At 40.1% G+C, this 22,354-nt stretch overlaps 1 protein-coding gene across 1 annotated transcript in view; it reads left to right on the forward strand.

Annotated features, from left to right (window-relative positions):
• Positions 1-22,354, forward strand: part of map2k6 (mitogen-activated protein kinase kinase 6) — a 36,291-nt gene that overhangs the window by 8,176 nt on the left and 5,761 nt on the right. Inside the window, 8 exon segments of the mRNA NM_001005653.1 lie at positions 7,597-7,645; positions 13,718-13,831; positions 16,520-16,639; positions 17,699-17,815; positions 18,573-18,624; positions 21,139-21,266; positions 21,417-21,494; positions 22,057-22,196. Of these exon segments, the coding sequence (NP_001005653.1) occupies positions 7,597-7,645; positions 13,718-13,831; positions 16,520-16,639; positions 17,699-17,815; positions 18,573-18,624; positions 21,139-21,266; positions 21,417-21,494; positions 22,057-22,196 (798 nt within the window).

Genomic DNA, 22,354 nt, shown 5'->3' on the forward strand with positions numbered 1-22,354 from the left:
GCAATTGTGCAATTTAGCACCTTTGTTCATAAATCAGCCAGACTGGATAGTTGTACCGATTGGAATGTGCAACAAAAAGGGATTCTGTAATGATTTTTAAAGTGTACTTTTTATTTCTAAATTACACTGTTTACATAGCAAATACATTCTACTACCATAAACATTTTTTATTCATGAACCAACAAATGTATTTTTTATTTTTTGGTGGTAATACTGGTGTGTAGGCAGCCATCCCATTTCTTTGTGCCTGAGTCTCCAGGAGTCATGACCTGGACTTGTCAGGGAGCTGCTATCTTGCTACCTTCCTATTGTTCTGCTGATTGGCTGAAGGGGGGGGGGGGGGGGTGATATTACTTCAACTTGCAGCTCAGCAGTAAAGTGTAACTGAAGTTTATCAGAGCACAAGTCACATGGCTGTAGCACCCTTGAAAATGAAGTATATGGCTAGCCCCATGTAAAATTTAAAAATTATCTGTTTGTGGTTTTAAAACCACAGGATTCTGCTGGAGAAGCTCTATTAACATGTTTTCCTATAACCATATTCCTTTAAACTGGTGGGTAATAGTGTTAGGTCAGCTCAGAAGAGACTGGACTTCAGTCTGTTGTTTTCATTCAGATTGATCTTTTGGCTAGGAGGATGCTTATAGTCCGATACTCAAGGTAAAGCTTGACACACAATTGGGCACAGATGATCTCGTGAGATTTTCTGACATTGATTAAATCCCTTGCAAAAAGTTTCTTGGGTGGTCTGTCTTAGGCAAATGCCACTTTTGATGCAGAACCTTGTCTCTCTGTAACCAAATAAATTTACAATTTTAAATTAGAAAGGGGAAAAATGTAGACAACTTACAGTGTTTTTCGTAGACTTTTATCAATAGGCCGTAAAATAAAGGTGAACAACCCTTTCAATCCCTAAAAAGAAGGGACTTTTTGGACAATAGTATTTTAGATGCCTCCTGAGGCATTCCCCTTGGGTATTGTATTGTAAATGTTTGGTGAACAATAGCACTTTAATTGTGACCTAAGGGCAATATAATGGTTGACAGACACAGGAACTGGAGGAAAACATGAAACATCTCAATGTAGCAGTCACCATTGTGACCATTATCCTGCTTTGTGGTTTTACTTGTTCTAAGTGGTTTCTTGGTATATGCTGTTAAATTCAACTCATTCTTTCTATAAAGATGTCTCTCTTCCATTCACTGCATTGTTTGCTGGCCCACAATCCTCTATCTAGAACAAGGATCCCCAGCCCTTTTTACCTGTGAACCAAATTCAAATGTAAAAAGAGTTGGGGAGCAAAACTAGCATAAAAAAAGTCATTGGGGTGCCAAATAAGGGCTATTTGGTAGCCTTTATGTGGACTGGCAGCCTACAGGGGGCTTGTTTCATTTGTACACCTTGCCTCCAAGTCAGGAAGTCAAAAAAAAGCACCTGCTTTGTGGTCACTGGGAGCTCCATCAAGGGGTTAGTGAGCAACCTTTTCCTTGCAAGCTACTGGTTGGGTATCACTGATCTAGAATGATCTATTTTGTTTTTATGTAGCTTTTTAGCAACTTATTAAACGACAGCCTTCATATGTTGGGTCTCATTATACTAAGTAGACTTAGAGCTGACATGGGCATACATTTCTCCATCTTGGGCTTAATAATTGTTTCCTTACTTTGTGACTGTGCACCCACTAGCATTTTTAAATACGCCCTATTATAATACACATTCATAAATCATTTGACGCATAGTAGCCCCATGGGTTGCTAAACACTTTATTTAGGCATTGGTGATGTGGCGCTAATGGGATGGCTGTGCTAGGACAATTCTCATTGACTTTTATAGAAGCTTTTATATGGCAAATTTTCACATTCAATTTGTCGGGTTTTTTGTGCTTTTGTGCTTATTAAATACCAGATACTCAAGTTTTTGAACCGTAATTCAATTTAAAGTTTTTTTTTTTTTAGTGCAAAAAGAACTTGAATCAAGAACTTGAATACAAACTCCTATTGTATAATGCATTCTGTGATCAGTCTTAGGGCTCTGGTACACGGGGAGATTAGTCGCCCGCGGCAAAACTCCCTGCTCGCGGGCGACTAATCTCCCCGTGTACCAGAGCCCTTATGTATAACTGTGATAAATTATTACTTACATGCTAATTTAAACCCCACCATGAGCCCAGGACACTGGATACAACCCATTAAGCTGCATACTATCATCTTCATTTGCAATGCCTGTAGCAGGCCATATTGCTCGGTTATTTAGGAGTCACACTGATTACACTTCCATGTTGCCATGGCCATACATATGCCTCACTGCTGGCCACTGGCTTTTCTTATTGTTTTGGCAATAGTCACATCACGGTGAGTTATTTGTATGCAGATTGCATGGAGCCTGCATAATTGCAGTAGAACCAGCACTTATTGTCTGTCTGCAAGCCAATACACTTCATTTGACTTGGCCATTGGTGGAACTGAGTCTCCTGTGGAGTTTGCAGATTCATCATTCTGAGTTGATTCTGTGCCCCCGCCTCCCCCATTCATGTGGTGGGATCTTTGTAACCTTTTTACTCTCAGACTCCCAATAGCCTTTTGTTATGGAACAGAAATTTGCACACAATGTGAGTAACCCCTGCTCACTTATCTTACCTGGAAAGGCTGACCCCTGGTGCTCCAGCGACCCTAACTTCCCCCTCTCTCTCTCCTGTGGTCAAATTACCCCACTGGCTCAGTTTCCACCCTCAATGTATCCTTTATACAGTAAAATCTTTGCTTTGCAGGTCATAAAATACACATCACAATAACCATATTCACCAAATGTGTGCAGATTTATGCACATTGACCGTTCTTGCAATATTGTGAAACCGCTAAGCATTCTGAACTACAGGCAAGTGCTGACCACAAAACAAACACAGAAACTGTTTGCTTCTGAGATTGTATAGGTTATCCTTAAATCTTTTGTTTTATTTTCCATTAAACATGAAAAATCTGCAAGAGTGGCAGTGCTGCCCTCTCTAATTGATTAGAGAATTAAACAACATCAGAAAAGGACTAGGGGCAGAATTTTTTTTTTTATTTAAAAGCATGTGGTGTTGTGTCATCAACAGGGAGCAGTTGTTCCTTGCACTCCTGATAATGCCCTCACATTCAGGTGACTCAAGGAGTGAGAAGTTCAACCAGACTGGGCCTCGCCCAAGTATATTAGTTTCTGTGTGAATCTGTAATTCAGAGATTTAAGCAAAAAAAAAAAAAAAGGAAGAGCCTGAGACATTCTAGGGTGCTCTGCAATGTAGATTGCTGAGGATCTTAAATTGCCCTATTAATTCATCCATTCTCTAAAGTACCTACTTTAGAGCGCAGCGAGATATGTTTAGGTACAATGCTAGGATTTAGATTAAGGAAGCACCTGTTTTACCCAAAGGTAGCTCTCTAAACGGAGCCATTGAGATTGAGGAGGATTTGGCATGTTCCTTAAAGGGGAGCGCCACCCATATGCTGTGTTTTCGTAATGAAAGAAAATATAAATTTAGGCAACCTTCTAATATATATAAAAGAGGAAGGAAAGGGATAAATATTGGGGGTTTGCCAATTAGTTAGGAAACTACATTGATTTGCCTCAGACCCCACCACCTTCTTGTTGCCTGTCCCAGGGAGTGCTGATTGTCTCTACCCAAGTGAGTAACCCTCGCTTACTCCTTTTTTAGTTGTTTTTCATTTTCAGTGATGTTAAAGGTAACAGTACATGTATTTGCTATTGAAAGCAGTATTTGCTTTGTCATTTTCAGTTCACTGGTTATGACTCTTGAAACAATGTAGCAGAAGTCAGTTCTGGTTCTTTACATTGTATCAAGAGTTAGGATATGCAATGCAGGGAACAGGTAGATAGCAGCTATAAATTACTTTTAGGGCAATGGTGCACGGGAAGCTTTGAGTCCCATGGAAAATACAGAAAAAGGAATTTTTTGCAAGACTCAAATGTTTTTACCTTTGGCACATCACAGTTTACAATAAAAAGGTTTTTTTTTGCCAGCAGGGAGGGTCATTTCTTGCAAGCATAAGAATAACCCTGTGTGCCATTGCCCTAAATTTTGAATTAAGGTATATTGGAAAGTTAACACGTGTTGGGTAGATATCCCCTTTAGGACAGTGGCACATGGGGTGTTTTGATGTCTGCGTCAAAATAGATGGATATTGTGGATTATTAACTTGGTATTGTGAATTATTGGCTGAATGAAGTAAGGTGGCCCATGTGTCCTGGTTTTGACATTTCACCTATGGATAAACTATATCTGTAACTGCAGGTTGGCTAACTGAAGTGCTGTTAGGAGGGTCACATGTCTGTAAGGTCTCGGTATAATTGAGAGAAATATGATCTTCTACATATGTATAACTTGATGAAGGGCAATAAACCTCTTGTAAAGTAAGGATATTTTGAATTCCTTCTATGGCATAGGGCTGCTGCACAGCTTCCCACATATACTAGCCCTGTTCTTTATAAAAATCCATCCATCCCTCTGGCTTCTTCTTTATATGTCATACAGGCCTGAATATTTGGATTATCAGATACAATTCATTAAATAGGAGCCATTGGGCTGCTTGGATTTAGCTTGTAAATAAATATGAATATAGGGGTCCGCTACACAAATGGAGTCTTGTGCCAGGATACTTCTTTTCTCCACTATTCAGGAGATAAGCTTTATGCAACATAAAAGAAAATATCTGTAGATCCCTCACAGGGAATAATAAAGGTGCTGCTGTGCTGACACAAGCAGCTGGGAGATTCCTGGCCTACTGCATTCCTAGAATTCCTGTTGCTGCCTGAATAGATCCAGTAGAGAGCTCAGGGCTTGCCGGAAGCACACTACGGCTTTCCCGGAAGGAGCTGCCTTCTGACTCACAATGAATAAATTGTATTTAATTGGGAGTAGTGTATATTTAGCATTCATCTAGATGTACTCAGCCCACTTGTTATATTCACACTCCTAGTCTAGCAGTGGTGCTGTGTTACATACCAGGCCTGTCTCTTATTGAAGTATGCAAAATATTTGGGACATATCTAAAGGCTAGTCGCACAATTGTGTAACAAAAAAGAAAATTGCCTCCTGTAGGGGCCCTATAAAGTGTTGAGAAACTAAAGAAAACATTTGCACATTTAATACATGGAGGCTATATGCAGAATATTTGTCAGACGGTTCTGCTTCACCTTGCATAGTTGTGTGCTTCTCAGTTTCTAGCCTGCAACTGGTAGCCAAAAACACACAAACACATTTTATGTATATTTTCTTATCTTTCTGCTCTGTTCATCTTCTGTTCTGACTTCCAAACTGCTGCATGGTTGTTGGGGCAATAAAACTTTCATTGCAGATGACCGTTGCACAACAAAATAACGTAAAAGACCATTTGCAATAGTCTACAGCATACTAAAATATCACTTTTCAGTGAACTCCCCCTTTAAATTATGAGTTAAACGTCCCTCTATAATATTTATGTTTTTACCAGTAACCAGAAGTCCATTATGGAGGGGGATTATCTGTGCACTGGTAATGTAATGATATACTTCACAAGGACTAAACACTGAGTGTGTTCAGTTTCCTTTTTGCCCAAGAAATAACAAAACCCATAGATTTTTCCTGATTAAAACAATAAGGAACTTGGGTGTTCATTGCATGCACTACGCATTAAACTTGAACAAAGGGGTATACGGCGCTCTGAACAGGAAATGTTTTATAAATGGTTTTATACTTCCTCCTTTTTACCTGTTAATATAAAGATAAAGCATGTGGGCATATGCTATTCTTTATAAGGATCTTTAATGTGGCCTTGTGAGCCTTTTTGTCAGCCATAAATAGCCGCACCTGGTCTAGGATCAGTCAAAAAGTAAAGGTAATTTCTGAAAACGGGGTCTCTACAAAGTGCAGTTTGACATGTTTGTACCCACAATGCAATGTCACCGGAATTGCAGACGTGCATAGATTTGCACCAGATGCTTCAAAACGACTGCAACTTGTGGTCAGAGTGTAGATTTCATTATGCACTGTTAAAGTGATATTTGTGCGTCAATTTTGGGCACAAGTCTGTTGTACCTATTGATGGAGCTTGCTGTGGAGACCCTGGTATATAACAAGCAGGTACAGGGTTCCCTCATGTCAGCTGGTTCAACCAAAGAGGCAGGACTGTGGCATGGGTACTTGGTGGAAGGAAAAGCAAGTGCACGGAATGTGGTCAGACACCAGTACGCTTAGGGGTATATCTATTAAGCTGTGTAAAAGGAAATTTGCTGAAATAACGGCATAAAAAAGCTGTGTAAAACAAATGGAGAAGATCGCTTTCTGAACGCCAGATTTTACGCCGTTATTTTACGTAAGTTCCACACAGCGAAGCCTGGCGATGTGTGGCGAATTTTCTCACAGTTTTTTACATAGCATAATAAATATGCCGCTTAATGAATAGTTTCAATACACAACAATTGCAGCCATAGTATTTGAGCCCTATATACAGGGCAGTGCAGAAAATGTTGCTGGCTGAGGACACTGTAATACTATGGGTACAGACTGAGCCCTTCAGGTCTGCAAGCCCTCTCTATCAAAATCTTTGGTGCTTTGGACAACTTGGTTTGCCAAACCAGTTAGAAATCTACTCTTTTTGTGCCATGATCTAAATTTGCAGCTCATTTTTGTTTTTTTTGCTAACTTGTATTTATGTTTGCAGCCATATTGGTGGCTTTACATGCAGCATGAATTCTAGCCTCTTAATTTCATAAAAATTTTTCCCCCGCCTGTCCAAATTGGCACTATAAGGGTGAAGACACACTGAGCTACTAGTAGCAGCTACTTTTTCATGGCTACTAAACCCCTGAAAATACCCTGCCATAGACAATACTGAGAAACACACAGAGACCGTTATCAGTAAATGATCGGCATTGTCTTTTTTAGTAGCCACAACAAGTAGCTGCTACTAGTAGCTCTGTGTGTCTTCGCCCTAAAAGAATGTATAAATAAATATATGGCTTTGAATTGAATTGAAGATGAACTGAAGGGATAGGTATGAACTTGGATGCTGCAGCAGTATCGGCACAAACATTCACAGCATCTGGCAAGGGAGTTCCGTACAATTGTAGTTGTACAGCAGCTTGCGTGCCACTATTCTTATTTCCCTGCCTGACAGATTAAAGAGCTTTAAACTACTTTGCCTTTCTTTTCATTTGATGTCAGTGCTTTTAGATCTTTCTATTTACGGTTTGTGAATAATGGTCCATCTTTGCATTCATGGTGGGCAAGCAACTATCAAACCAGTAAAAGAAATCTATTTGGGGGTTGGGGGGGGTCAAATTATTTAACCTTGCAGCTGTCGCCAGTGCTAGTATCGAACATGCGGAAGCTCACACAAAAGGCTTCAGACTGCGTGTGTAATATCCCCTTTGCCTTTGCTCTATTCAGCGCCGGCTGCCCACACTGCAATGGAACCAGGATTGTATAGAGTCAGATGCACGACCCTGTGAAAATGCATTGTCCTGTCACAGCTGGAACAGACTAACTGAAGGGATGATTGGGTCAGACACTGATTTATTGCTTTATAGTAATGTCCACTGTCTGCTTGCACTTTCTTACAGGCCACCACGGGACTTGGACTCCAAAGCCTGCATCCTCATAGGAGAAAAGGTAAGAAAGGATTTCAGTTGAATAAATCATTATTAGCCTTTATTTATATTGCACAGTGATTATACATCTGTCTCTGCCCCTGTGGAGTTTACAATCTATGGTCCCTATCACATTCATACACACTGTAATTAGTTTTTACTAGGAGTCAATTAATCATCCATGTTGTTGGGAAGAACATACAAACTCTTTGGAGAAGGTATGCTTGAGTGGTACTAGTCTGTTTTCCCACCCCAGTTTGTTTCTCAGCTAGGGATGCACCCAGCGGCGGATTTATAGTCGGGGCGCCCCGTGGCCGCCTGGTCTCCAAGAATACAAGCCTTTGTATATGCCACAGTGACAGCGACCCCAAGTGGGCATGTTTGGTTGGATTCATGAAGGGTATTTCCAAGACCCACAAGAGCTGAATTAGTAGAAGATAACCTCCTGTCCAGACTACATGTGTGTTACAGAATACTGCGCTGCCTTGCTTTAGCCTGTATAAAAATGAAATTGGATTACAGTATCACATTTAAATCCCTTGTTTTATTTTGTGGCACACAGAGTGCACTGCCTAAATGATGTATAAATAATTAGCATTACCTCCATAGAACAATCTTACATTACCGCTGCAATATAAAATGACTAGCGCACAAAAGAGAAGCAAGTACCAAGCGCACAGAATCACCTGAGATGACCCTGGATAACCGAGCGCTTCTGATGCACAAAGTAGGAAGCTACCGGGAAATGCTGAAAATAAAATTCTGCACAAAAGATGGGGCAAGTCGTAATTGCCTTCCTTCAATAGCCTGTTATACTGACATTTGAAAGCAAATAGATGTTTCATTATCTTGTTTTGCTGAGTAAACCAATCGTATTCAGGCACATTTACAAAGAGGGTGTATTGTGCATAATTGCTCCTTTTTTGTGGGCTAAATAATGTTTTAAGCTGCAGCGTTAGCACAAGAGCCCTGTTATCCCTAGTTTGTCTGTGCAATTAGATCCAGCCTTATGTATGTGGCTGAGTGGGAGCATATCACTGGGAGTTTTCTATATAATTGCCATGGGACCTCATTTACTAATGGTGGGCAAAATTGTGGTGCCGTCTACCAAGTTTACTAGCCACTTCATAAAATTGCAGTATAACTGCATCTGCCACACACCAGTGGAGTGGGATAAATGTGGCATCAAATTTTGTACCAGCTAATAATGAATGGTGCAGTTTTCTCCAGCAACAAAAGGCAAAGCAAATGGGCAGAACATGGACATGCATTCAGGTGCACAGGATTTTAGTTAGAATTAAGCATGGGCAAACTACCAAATGAGCTCTATATGTAATGCTTTGTTAAGGCGGGTATTAACTACAGGAATACTCTGTGGCTCTGCCCTGCATGCTGTGCAGTGACATTCCAGGCACAACAGGCACATTGGCATAAATTAACAAAGACCTTAGCACAACACTAAAAAATAGTAAATAAAACCTATGTTATATTATTGTTTTTGTAATAGTTTCACAAGAGGAATCCAGTAACAGCTTCTTGTACAGTTTCTTTTTAGGGAAGTATAACCCAATATGAGGGCAAACAGACTGACATAATTATTTAAAGTTAGTGGGAAATAAAATACAGTTTCCTCTTATGTTTCCATTGGACAAATACAATGGGTAAATGATACATGAAATTAAACCATAATTGGTGAGTATAATGCCCCTATATATTTGGATAACTTAGGAAAATAAAGAGAAGTACATTTTTTTTTTAGTTCCTATTCTTATTGCCTGAATACTAAGGCTGCAAATGTTGGCGCAAAGGTTTGAATTTGATGGAGGTATCTTTTTTCAGCCTCACCTACTATGTTATTTTAGATTATTGTAACTGCCTGTTACTGATTCCATTCAAAGCCCAAAGATGTTTAGACATAATGACCCTGACTTTCCTGAGAGCCAGGGGCCCTCCCAGAGACGCTGTAGTTTGTGTTCCAAAAGAGTTGAGAGCATTTTGGAAAAGGTGAATGTGAGAAGTGATTGTATTCCGAGCGGCACCCCTCCCGGCCGTTTGGGTCCAGTAAGGACAGTTGGAGCGTGCAGTGTTAATCCTGCAGGTAGTACTTCAGCAGGTTCTAAGTTTACATTTTGGTTCATTAAATGGGCCGCTTGCAGACTGTTACTGGGCTCGGCAGCCAAGAATCATTTGGAAACCATTTAATCTTAATCCAAGAAAATTCCTTCATTCGAAGGAAACCTGCTGAGTTCACGGAAGCACAAGCCGGCCGGCTCTGCCTGGTGGAAACTTTTAAAACTGGTGGCACTAGTGCCAGTTTCCTGAGCTTCTGTGTATTAATGGAAATGTGCGGCATGTTTTACCTTGCACTGAGCCGCTTAAGATACAATGTGACACAATGTGCTAGTGCTCTGTGGGCAGGGCCTCACCTCTATACCAGTTGCCTCTATTTTGGGGGTGATTTGAGCCACTGGCTGACATTAAGGCTTTAACTAAGACAACCATTAGGGAAATGTATATGCATGTAAATATACAGGTATGGGACCTATTATCCAGAATGCTCGGGACCTGGGGTTTTCTGTAATTTGGATCTCCATAACTTAAGTCTGCTATAAATCATTTAAATATTTTATAAACCCAATAGGACTGTTCTGACTCCAATAAGGATTAATTATATCTTAGTTGGGACCAAGTACAAGGTACTGTTTTATTATTACAGAGAAAAGGGAAATCATTTTTAAAAATTAGAATTATTTGCTTATAATGGAGTCTATGGGAAACGGCCTTTCCGTATTTCGGAACTTTCTGGATAACAGGTTTCCGGATAAGGGATCCCATACCTGTACATGGATGCAATGATAAATGTTGTTCCCATTACTGCTATACTGCTATAGAAGAAGAAATGTGGCTAAATCACGTGCAGCATTAAAGTGGTAGTTCCCTCTGAATTTAACTTTTAGTATGTTATAGAATGGCCAATGCTAAGCAACTTTTCAATTGTTCTTCATTTTTTATTTTGTATAGTTTTTTTTTTTTAATTATTTGCCTTTTCCTGACTCTTTTCAGCTTTCAAATGGGGGGGTCGCTGACCCCGACAGCCAAAAAATGATTGGTTTGTGAGGCTACAGTTTTATGGTTATTGTTACTTTTTATAACTTATCTTTCTATTCAGGCCTCTCCTATTCCCATTTCTGTTATTGATCTGCAGGTCAGGAAAAACTTCCCAGTCTGACCCACACCCAACCCAAACCCACAGTGATTATCCATATTTCAATCCTAACCTGCCTGATTTAAGGTTAAACCTGTGAGTCGCACATCACATTCCTGTCTCTGATACAAACCACTGCCTGGTTGCTAGGATAATTTGGACCCTAGCAACCAAATAACTGCTAATTTCAAAATGGAGAGCTGCTGAACAAAAAATAAAAAAAACACAAATAAAAAACAATTGCAGTTGTCTCAGCATAATACCCTCTACATCATATTAAAGGTTATTTTGAAGGTGAACAACCCATTTAATGACATGCCTATTAAGGCAACCAAAGTATAAGTGCTTGCATATATAGGGGTTTCTTTTGCCCTTATTATATAGATTCAAGGCTTCTGCTGTAGTAGGGACTTTCCATGACCTTATCCTGACTGATTCTGAAAAATGACACATACTGTCAGCACTTGTGACCATTGACATTAAAGGATATTTGGATATAGCTATTTTGCTGCAGACTCTTTGGAATGCATTTAAATGTAATGTTCATTTAATTTATCCAACTCATAATGAGACCTATAAATGGTCTGCAGAGTAAGGCAGGTAAATAGAAGGCGATGTGCCACCTAAGGCTTGGCAGCCAGATGATCAATGTAAGCTCACAGCCCGTATGCTTGCTGCTTGCTAGAAAGCTTGGCTATTATTAGCCTTTGTGGTTTGGTGCTTCCTCTTTGTGACATTCTGTGAATGAAGCAATAATCCACAGGATGTGGCTGGCAAAGGATGATGGGAGGTGTCATTCATCTGCAGTTGGACAGCCAAAAGCTTATTCTCCTCTGCAGCGTAAAATTTTCCCTCAACCATGGTTAAATAGGATAAAGCAAGTATAATGAGCCACCATCAAGTTCTGCCAAATCTCTGATATCTCTGTGTGCATTTAATAATGCTTCTCCAAAAATGAGCATTTGGGAGTGTTGCCATGCTGCTTGTATTGACTGTGACACGACTCAGTACCCCTAGTGGCAGTGACTATTACCGTATATACTCGAGTATAAGCCGATCGAAAAAAAACGAGGTACCTAATTTTACCTAAGAAAACTGGAAAAACTTATTGACTCGAGTATAAGCCTGTGGTGGGAAATGCAGCAGCTACTGCTAAGTTTTAATAATCAAAATAAATACCAATAAAATTACATTAATTGAGGCATCAGTGGGGTATATGTTATTCAATATTTATTTCAAAGAAAAACAGTAAACTAGCTCTGGAAGCGGAGAAGTGGGTCAACAAAAACAATATGAGTACTACCCCACGCACATTGCGCATTGGCAAACTGGTAGCAGACCCAGTCCCGGAGGAGATGTAAGGGGAAATAAGTATTGCTAGTGGGAGCCTAGGGAGGGCACTGGAGGGTCTGGTTGCGGGTTGCCTAAATTGTACACAAAGGAGAGAGGGTGCTATTCTAGAGGGACCCATGGCACCCGACTCGAGTATAAGCCGTAAGGTGACTTTTTTTTTTCAGCACATTTTGGGTGCTGAAAAACTAGGCTTATACTCGAGTATATACAGTAATTTGTGCTGAGGAACTGCACATTATTTACAGTACAGTAGAGCTAAGGCAGTGGATTTGGTAGGTTCCCTTAAACCTGCATTGCATGGATCATTGCTTAAGTAATATTTTATGCATGCACCCCCCATGCTCTTGTGACTGGGAATTACCCTGGATATCTTTCTGAATTCTACAGAAAGGGAGGAAAGTCATCAAATGTAAGAACCTGTTGTACCAGTTCTTCTTCCTGTCCACCTTGATCCATGGCTTTCATAGTGAAGGTAAAGCAGGGATGTAAAACCTGCAGTTCGGCAGCTGGTACTGAGGTATAAATCCCAGTAAACCCAACACAATGTACCGGTCTCAAGTATGTTTATTTAGTAGCATCGCAGAGTGACCAAGTGAGCCATCACACATTCAGCCAGACTGCTTGGTCTAGGGACAAACCCACAACAGAATCTGAACACATCTGGGACACCGCTACATACGTTATAGCACATCATGATCTTTTCTGTAGGTAGGGCTGCTCCATGTTTTTATTCTACTACTCAGCCTTGTGTTTAAAGGAGAACTAAAGCCTAAAAATGATTATGACTAGAAATGCTGCATTGTATATGCTGTACTTACTATACCTGCCCAGAGGTTCAGCAGCCCTATGTTAGTAATGATTCATGCCTTCAAAGCTGTCCACATTAGCTCCCTGTCTTGGCTCTTGTTAGTCCATCTTTTGCAAGCCATGAGGCAGCCATGCCCCAGAGATTACCCTGGTAACTTAAAGGGGTGGGTCAACTTACTTTTTATAGTTTTGAATTATCTTTCTTCCTCTTCTACATCTTTCCAGCTTCCAGACCCCAGCAGCCAAAAATCTGTTGCTCTGCGTGCTTACATTTTTATTATAATTGTTACTTTGTATTCCCTTTTCTTTTTATTTAGTCCTATTCATATTCCAATCTCTTAATCAAACATCTGCCTGGTTGCTAAGGTAAACAAGACCCTAGCAACCAGATAGCTCCAGAAATTCCAGAAGAACCTTTAAACAAAAAAGCTAAATACGCTTGAAAAGCCATAAATAGTCCTATTCATATTCCAATCACTCAATCAAACAACTGCCTGGTTGCTAAGGTGAACAAGACCCTAGGAACCTGATAGCTCCAGAAATTCCAGAAGCTAAATATGCTTGAAAAGCCATAATAAATAAAAAATGAAACCATCAGTGGTGGCAGCCAGAGATGAACTAGGGAATGTTGGTATCTATGGGCAACATGTGAATAGATATCTACTGTGGTGACAAATGATGTTTATGTACCAATGCTCTCTTTCTCATTCTCAATCCTCTCCTGTTTAGAACTTTGAAGTCAAGGCCGATGACTTGGAACCAATAGAAGAGCTAGGCCGGGGAGCCTATGGTGTCGTGGAAAAGATGCGCCATGTTCCCAGTGAGCAGATAATGGCAGTGAAGGTGAGAAAGAAAGGAGGGCACTGACAAAGCTTTATGACTGCTGATACTTGGTTCTGTGGCAGGTATCAATAACATTCATTGGAAAACACTTTGTCGCATGTTTCTGGGAGATCGGTTACTCCTGACCCAGTCATGCCATGACTCCAAATTATTTCCGCAGTGTTCTGGGGATCAGAAGGGCTTATGTGTCAGAACCTTATTAAAATATAGGCCCGTATTCCATGTAACGTAAGCCAGAGAGCTTTCTGCATTGACTAAAGGCTAAAGTCACTTTACTGTAATGCTAAATATAGTAGCTGTCCTGCTGATTGTATGTTTATTTTTTTTTAGAAGCACATTATATTATATCTTTTTTATGTAGGAAAAGTAAAATCTCAGTTTAGCGTTTGAATAAGCTTAAGGTGCCCCTACATGGACAGATTTCAGCTTCCAATTCGGGGCCGATTAGGCAGCGTATCTGCCCATGTATGTGCACCACCGACAGGCCTACCTGACCAATATCTTGCCTAAAATTGCCCAGATCTTGGTCGGGCAGGTTTGACTTTCCATCACATGGGAGACCGCATCGGCTTGTTGACGCGGTGCTCACTCTGATGGTGCCTATGCCCGCCATTGTAATTCAATCATTTACCCCTAGGTGGACATATATGGAGAAGATCCGTTTGTTTGGCAACCTTGCCAAATGAGCGAATTTTACTGTGCATGGCCACCTTTATTATCTATGTACTTATTACATTTAGTTTGTGTGTCCAACGGGATGCCCACAGGCCGGATGTGGCCCTACAAGGTACTGTTACATTCCTGCTTTTGGGCTCCTGTCTCTATGACAGGTATGTTAGTATCGGTGTGCATCCTGCAAAAGAATGCACAACATTATGTGCATTTCTTCAGGCACCAGCTCCAAACCGGGCAGGCTATATGAGTTGTCTGTAACGTGTTGGAGTTTGCCTTTAACAAACCAATTGAGTTAACCCAAATGACAAAAGTTACAGAGGAGATAAGGGAATTACCACTGACTCTTGCACTTAAAGGGCTTAGTACATTTTTTGCTGAAGGGAGGAGCCCAATCCATTAGAGCAGAGTCATTCAGACTGCCTGGCTTTGGAACTATAAGGGCAGTGTCACATAGGGTGATTTCCAATGATTTGATAATCATGTGATTTCCAGTTTGGTGAGAGGGTGGAAGATATACCCTGTGTGCTGTTGCTTCTAATTTATCTCCTTATTACCATGGAGATTTACACTCAAACTAAGAACGCACTAGGAATGTTATGTGTGGTAAAAGTAGGCCTGAGATTATTGTATTACAGTGCAGCTAGTTATGTAAGGCTTAGTCTTTCCGTAATTTGGATCTCCATACCTTAAGTCTACTAAAAAATCAACAAAATATTAATTCAACCCAATTGGATTGTTTTGCATCTGATAAGGAATAATTATGTCTTAGTTGGAATCAAGTACAACAGGGGTGTCAAACTCAATCACATAAGGGGGCCGAAATCTAAAACACAGGCCAAATTTTTTATTAATATACTTAGTAAGATACTTAGGGGTATATTTATCACAATGTGTAAAAAGTGGAGTAAGACATTACCGGTTAAGTTGCTCATAGCAGCCAATAGATGCTCTGCTACTGTTGAAATCTGATTACTGATTGGTTGCCTTGGGCAACATTACTGGTAATGCTTCACTCCACTTTTTACACAGCATGATAAATATACCCCTTAGTCTTTGTTACTATGTGAGGTAAATAGAAATTGATTAGGCTGGATGGTCAGACACACTCACCAAGGGCCACATAAAACAGCCAGGTGGGCCGGATTTGGCCCCCGGGCCTTGTGTTTGACATATATGAAGTACAAGGTACTTTTTTATTACTACAGAGTAAAAGGAAATCAGTTTTAACATTCTGAATTATTTGATTGAAATGGAGACGAGCTTTCCATAATTCGGAGCTTTCTGGATAACAGGTTTCCGGATAAGGGAATCACATACCTGTACCGATCAACCCGAAAGCTAATCTGCAAGATCTCTCTGTGGAAGTGCAGAACATTCGTACAGTTTAAGCTGGCCATACATGGGCAGATCCGCTATCCCCACCTACGGGTGGCGATATCGGGGAGGCATGTAGGCAAATTCGATCGTTTGGCCCTGGGGCCAAACAATCGAATTCTGCACGCGGCAATGGGGCAGTCGGTTTGGGTACCGCATCAACGAGCCGATGCGGTCCCCGATCCGACTGGATTTTCTAACCTGGCCGATCAATATCTGGCCAATTTCAGGCCAGATATCGGTCGGCCAGGCCCCTGGGTTCTGCCCCTACACGGGCCGATAAGTTGCCGAATCGGTCCAAGGGTCAGTGACCCATATATCGGTCAAATCAGATCATTGTGCTGCCTGCTATTGGATGGTCAGTTATAGTTTGATTGCACTGCAGTTTGATTGATTGTAGAGTTGCCGACAGGGGCAGATAATGGTGGTAGCGTTTCTGCTCAAAGATCTGATTCACTCTCGGTGAGGCAATTTCCCTTGTATTGGACTTTGCATACAGCTTGAAAAGAAGGCTGTCATATTAGATTTTATGGTTGGTACAAAATAAAGTTGGGCTGTATGGATACATCAGTACTGATATGCATTAAGCTTTTTTTTCCTATTTGCCCAGACTGAAATTCTCTCTCCATCTCTCTGCAGCGCATCAGAGCAACTGTGAACAGCCAGGAACAGAAAAGGCTGCTGATGGACCTGGATATCTCTATGCGCACAGTGGACTGCCATTTTACTGTCACGTTTTATGGGGCCTTATTTAGAGAGGTATTAACAGCATACGTATATATTCATTGCCCTATTATTTATTTAGATTTGGACAACTTAACCTATGGTCGATCTCACATTGTCAGACTTTAATTGTGTATAGTGTGCTGTGTTATTAAAGGCATGAGGGAGATCAGTCATCATGTGTTAATATCATGTTTGTTATACTTGTGGCATAATCACAGATGCTACAACAGAATCTTAATAACAGAGTAGCGAATGATAAATGGACTCATGGACTTATCCTGGGGCCAAGTGGAGACATCCCCCTTTGCCAAAATCTATTGCGTAACACTGTTTTGCCTATCTGGGCCGCTAACCAGCCTGGGTGTAATATGCAGCACAAGGCTGCATTGCGGTAGTACAGTGTCGATTACATTATTTTAAATGATATTAGGTGTGCTTGCTTCCTGGCACACCTCTGACTTTCTCTTGGCTACCTGTGCTCTCTGTGCTCTGCTTTGTGTACTTGGTCCTCACCAGATCAGGCTACATCTTAAGGTGGCCATACACATTCAGATTTTAGTCTTTTGTGGAATGATCGGATATCGATCATATATTTAAATGCAACAATCTAAAACTAACATTCAGCCCTAAAAATAACAAATCGATGGATGTTCTGAACATGAAATAGTTGGCAGACACCAATCGTATGAAAGTGACTTCCTGGAAATACATTGTAGGCCCCAAAGGGATATCGACAATACATGTTATCCAACCGAAATGTTCTAACCTGTCCAATTGATTTCAATCTGGTTGCTATTTATGAAAATTAACGGAATGTTAATTCAAAGCCCACACATGGTCCGAAAAATTATATTGGTGTGTGTATGGTCAGCTTTAGGCTAATGGAATATACAGTGCATTGAGGTCTGTCTGTCACTGCTTTATGTGTGTCATTATTAAAATACACTGAAAGTGGTCACAAAGGGAAGGGGTGTTTTTTACAGTTTTTACTGGAAGTATCTGTCAGAATACCACATGTGCCATTGACTGCTAATGGGGCTTAGCAGTAGTTGTTACAGCCCCAGTGCTCATATTGAATTATATATTTTCTAGGGGGATGTCTGGATCTGCATGGAGTTGATGGATACGTCACTGGATAAATTTTACAAGAATGTGATTGACAAAGGCCTGACCATCCCCGAGGACATACTAGGAAAAATAGCAGTTTCGGTAAGTAGTAAGCAGAGCCTAAAGTTACACAGGGCAATGTTCTAGAATTGCATGAATGCCAGGAAAGGTCCATAACACAAGGATCAACTGGCACACGAGTGTCAGATTTATCAGCATTAAAGAGACAGTAATAAAAATGCCCTTAGTATATAGCTTTTTCATTTTTGGTCTGAATGATCCTTGTGAAGATGGAATATAAGGTTGTCTAAAAAAAATTCAACTAGTAGCGTCAAAGCATCCAATCAGTGTGATTATCTTGAAGCTTGGAAGTTAGACTGACCATTCTATGCCTAGCACCACCCTACCCTGCACAGATATAGCTGAGACAGCTGCTTCTTAATAGAAAGATAGAGTGACACATAAAATAAATAAATAAAGTTTAAATTTGATTAAATACATCTTGTACTAGTTTAGTTTTTACCCCTTTCCCACTCTGAATGGCCAGGCCAAATCACAATTATAATAAAGTTGAACCAATATGACATTGTGCTTATAAAACCAGTCTGAACCTGGTGGGTTGCAGACTGAATAAGCCCTAAACCTTTAACCTGAAGGAAAAACAAAAACATAGCGATTATATAAAGAATTAACCTGAAACTTTTTGTAATTCCGGGAACATTATGAATAATTAACAAGAAGCTTTAACAATAATGATCTTTAGCAAAAAGTCTGAATTCTCTCCACTGTATAAAGAATGAGAATAGGGCCCCTCATGCATGCTCTGTCCATACAAATTCTGTGTTCTTTGTTTTTCTAGATTGTTAGAGCATTAGAACATCTGCATAGTAAACTCTCAGTGATCCACAGAGGTGAGTGTCTAATGTGCCTAAGCACCAAACATTGTGTAATTTGCCTAGGAGTTTTGAACTATATTATTGGTTGCTAATTGCACTGGAATGGGAATAATCTCATATGAATGAGGTTCTTCAGATTCTTTTTATGGCTTGGATCCTAGACATAAGATCAGCTTGGCTTTCCCCTACCCAGTGTGCGAATCCAAGCACGCTGCATCAGATAGGCCCACCACGGGCACCCTTGTTTCAGCTATGGCACTGGCCTGAGGGTGGTGGCAGCAAACATGGTGTTTTCATAACAGGTATTTTCCATGGAAACAGAACTGGTTATGGCCCCATGGATTACACTAGGGAGAGCTTGCAGTTACCCGCTCCACTTTTTGTTTGTTTCCAAAATTAAAGATATATATAAACTGTGATGTATATGAAACTATTAAAATGTATAACTAGAAAATGATATATTACTATATAGTATAACGTATCCCATAGTTAGCATTTGAAATGTATATGGAGGTTTTTTGTTAAACATTTGTCATCTGTAGTAGGCTTTGGCAGTTATCAAAAATCAGGAACTACAACTCCCAGAATCCTCCTGTTGGTACAGTATTGTAGCTTCCTGACATGGCTTGCTGTAACGGGTTACAGACTCGGGACAAGGAGCAACCAATGCAATGGAAAACTGGTTTCCCCAGTCTGAGCAGATAATCACGCACATGTACACCTTAGTAATTATATTACCAGAGTTTTGGTTTTACGCCCTGTTTCTTTACAGAACATTAGATACTTCAAATCGATGTGCCTTCATTTGTATTATGAATAAAGGCACTCTATTTTCCTGCTCTATGGTAATAAACATCCAACAGGAGATGCAAGTCAACTTTCTGCAGGCAATCTGCTAAGGTTGTCTCTTTTGCAGCGCTCACTGGAAAGGGTGTTGCCACCATCCCAATAGCCGTTGCAATCTCAAAACATCAGGGCACTTTAATAAGCTGTGTTTTGGAACAACTTGTCCCTTCTTCTACACTTAATAAAGGTGAAATTCCTTTTAAGTGTTCATTCACAAGATAGAATATTTCTAGCCCTCTATGTGACAACAAATGTAATGGTGTTGGCATAAAAGCAGCATCGGGCAAATGCTGTAGATTCCACATTGCTGTTTGATCTGTGCTGCACTGCATATTTACTGCCAACATACTCTACAGATCCTCTACAGGTTCAAAAGCCACTCATTGGAGGAAGTATATAAGGTAAAATATATTAACCATCTTTAGGAACAGAAAAGATGGGAATCACCTCTGTCACTGGCAAGATGGAGTGTGATTGATGTATCTGGCTGCCTTACTGCCTATGGAATATTATTGTTAGTAAACTTGCCACTTTATAGTTACATAGTTGTTAGGATAAAAAAAGACCAAAATTAATCAAGTTCAACCCCTCCAAATGAACCCCAGTGCACATATACACACACAATTATACTGATGTTTATATACACTCCCACACTTATATATAATTATATATACTTATACCTCTATACTTATACCTTAAAGCAACAGTAACACCAAAAAATGTAAATCTTTTAAAGTAGTTAAAATCTAACATGGCCCTGCACTGGTAAAAGTTGTGTATTTGGCTTCAGAAAGGCTTCTTTTCTTTATATAAATAAGCTGCTGTGTAGCCATGAGGGCAGCAATTTAATAAGCTGGAAAGAAAGGAGAAAAGGTGCAGGATACATAGTAGACAATTGATAAGCTCTATATAATTCAGTGGAAATCTACACAGGTTATCTGCTATGTAACCTGTACCTTTTCTCCTTTTTTAATTTATATTGGCTGCCCCCATAGCTACACAGCAGCTTTGTTTATATAAACGATAGTAGGGTTTCTGAAGCAAACACAAAACTTTTACCAGGGCAGGGCACTAATACATAATATTTTAATTACTTTGATACACTTCCATATTTTGGTGTTACTGTAAGTTCTTTTAAGATCACTATATACTTGAATATTATGCTTGTTCAAGAAATCATCCAAGGTATTAGTAAAATCTAGCATAACATCACCTGGCAGGGAAATCACTGCCAAAGAACCATCTTTGTGGCTTCAAATGAAAATTCAGTCCCTTAATTCTAAAGGAGTGTCTTGTGTTTGTACTTTTATATAGGAAAAAAGATCCCCCGCTGTCTATAACATCCCCGCATGTACAGAGTAATCATGTCCCTTTGCAAGCGACTCTTTTCCAGAGAAAACAACTCCAACTCTAAACCTCATAGTTTAAATCTTCCATCCCCTTTACCAGTTTAGTTGCAGTCTCTGCACTCTCTCCAGCTCATTAATATCCTTCTTAAGGACTTGTATCCTGTTGAATTCTTACCAGGTATTTACCCAGCATGGCTATTTTATTCTGTAAAAAGATCAATATTCCTGCAAGTCTATAATGGGTCTCTGTGCTCCATGCCTGATTAAGAATTTATTCTTTTGAATGTTGCCAGTTTACCTATATCTAAACACAAACTTGCTGTTTTGCTTGCAGATGTGAAACCCTCCAACGTACTGATAAACAAAGAAGGCCAGGTGAAGATGTGTGACTTTGGAATCAGCGGTTATCTTGTTGACTCTGTAGCCAAAACCATGGATGCTGGCTGCAAACCCTACATGGCTGTAAGTGAAGTTTAGCTTTATTAGCAATGCTTAGGAAATCTGTTCCTAGCCTTAATATAGAAGCTGAAGATGGTGCCTTGCCTGCCCCTTTAAGCATTATGTTGGTTTGCTTTCAGATTAGCCGCTAAAAATAATTTTTTTGTTTTGCAGCCTGAAAGAATAAACCCAGAGCTGAACCAGAAAGGGTATAGTGTAAAATCGGACATTTGGAGCCTTGGAATAACATTGGTATGTATGATTATTTTGGAGATCTTTATACCAGTTAGTTCCTATTCACAGATATGCAATACATGCTCAAAGCTGAGTCCTACTGTTTGTTATCTGCTGCATTGTTTCAGGGGTACTGCAAGGTGCCAAAAACTTTCTATTATTAAGCAAGAAGAATGCTGATGCACCCCTATAAAGCCATAAGGGGCCATTTATGACTGCTCAAAATGAGCTCTTTGCAAGTTCTCTGTGCTGCACAGTCCTTCCTGCCTTCCTTTCCAAATAGGGTTCTCTTTTACCTATTGACACGGGGAAGTATTTAGTGGCCTGTTTTTGTTTTAATTTATAAATTTATTCCCCATTTACAGTGCTTGTTACATTTCCCCATTAATGCCTAGCACCTGCAGATGGCAGCAGACTCTAAGCTTTTGCGAGCAAGCGACCCGCATAAGGAATGTCAGCCTTGCCTCCCCATTGACCTGTACAGAACTGAAAAAAGTCTTTTAGTCAATATGACTTTTATAAAAGAGAAGCTGTATTAATTTTTAGCTGGTGTGTATGTGTGACATCTTCTGTTCCGTAGATTGAACTGGCCATTCTGCGGTTTCCATATGACTCCTGGGGGACCCCTTTCCAACAGCTAAAACAAGTGGTCGAAGAGCCCTCCCCACAGCTGCCTGCAGACAAGTTTTCTGCTGAGTTTGTTGACTTTACCTCAAAGTGGTATGTGCCAGGCAAATAAATCTATGGAAACTGGGTGGGGGACCTGCAAACTTGTAGTGGTGTCTAAGACCTACTTTTATTAAAATTTATTAAAATTTGTTGTATAACTAGTTGCCAATAATGCACAATTTTAGGGACAAAATGCAGTTATATTTACA

The sequence above is a fragment of the Xenopus tropicalis genome, chromosome 10 (assembly GCF_000004195.4).
Source record: "Xenopus tropicalis strain Nigerian chromosome 10, UCB_Xtro_10.0, whole genome shotgun sequence".
NCBI lineage: Eukaryota > Metazoa > Chordata > Amphibia > Anura > Pipidae > Xenopus > Xenopus tropicalis.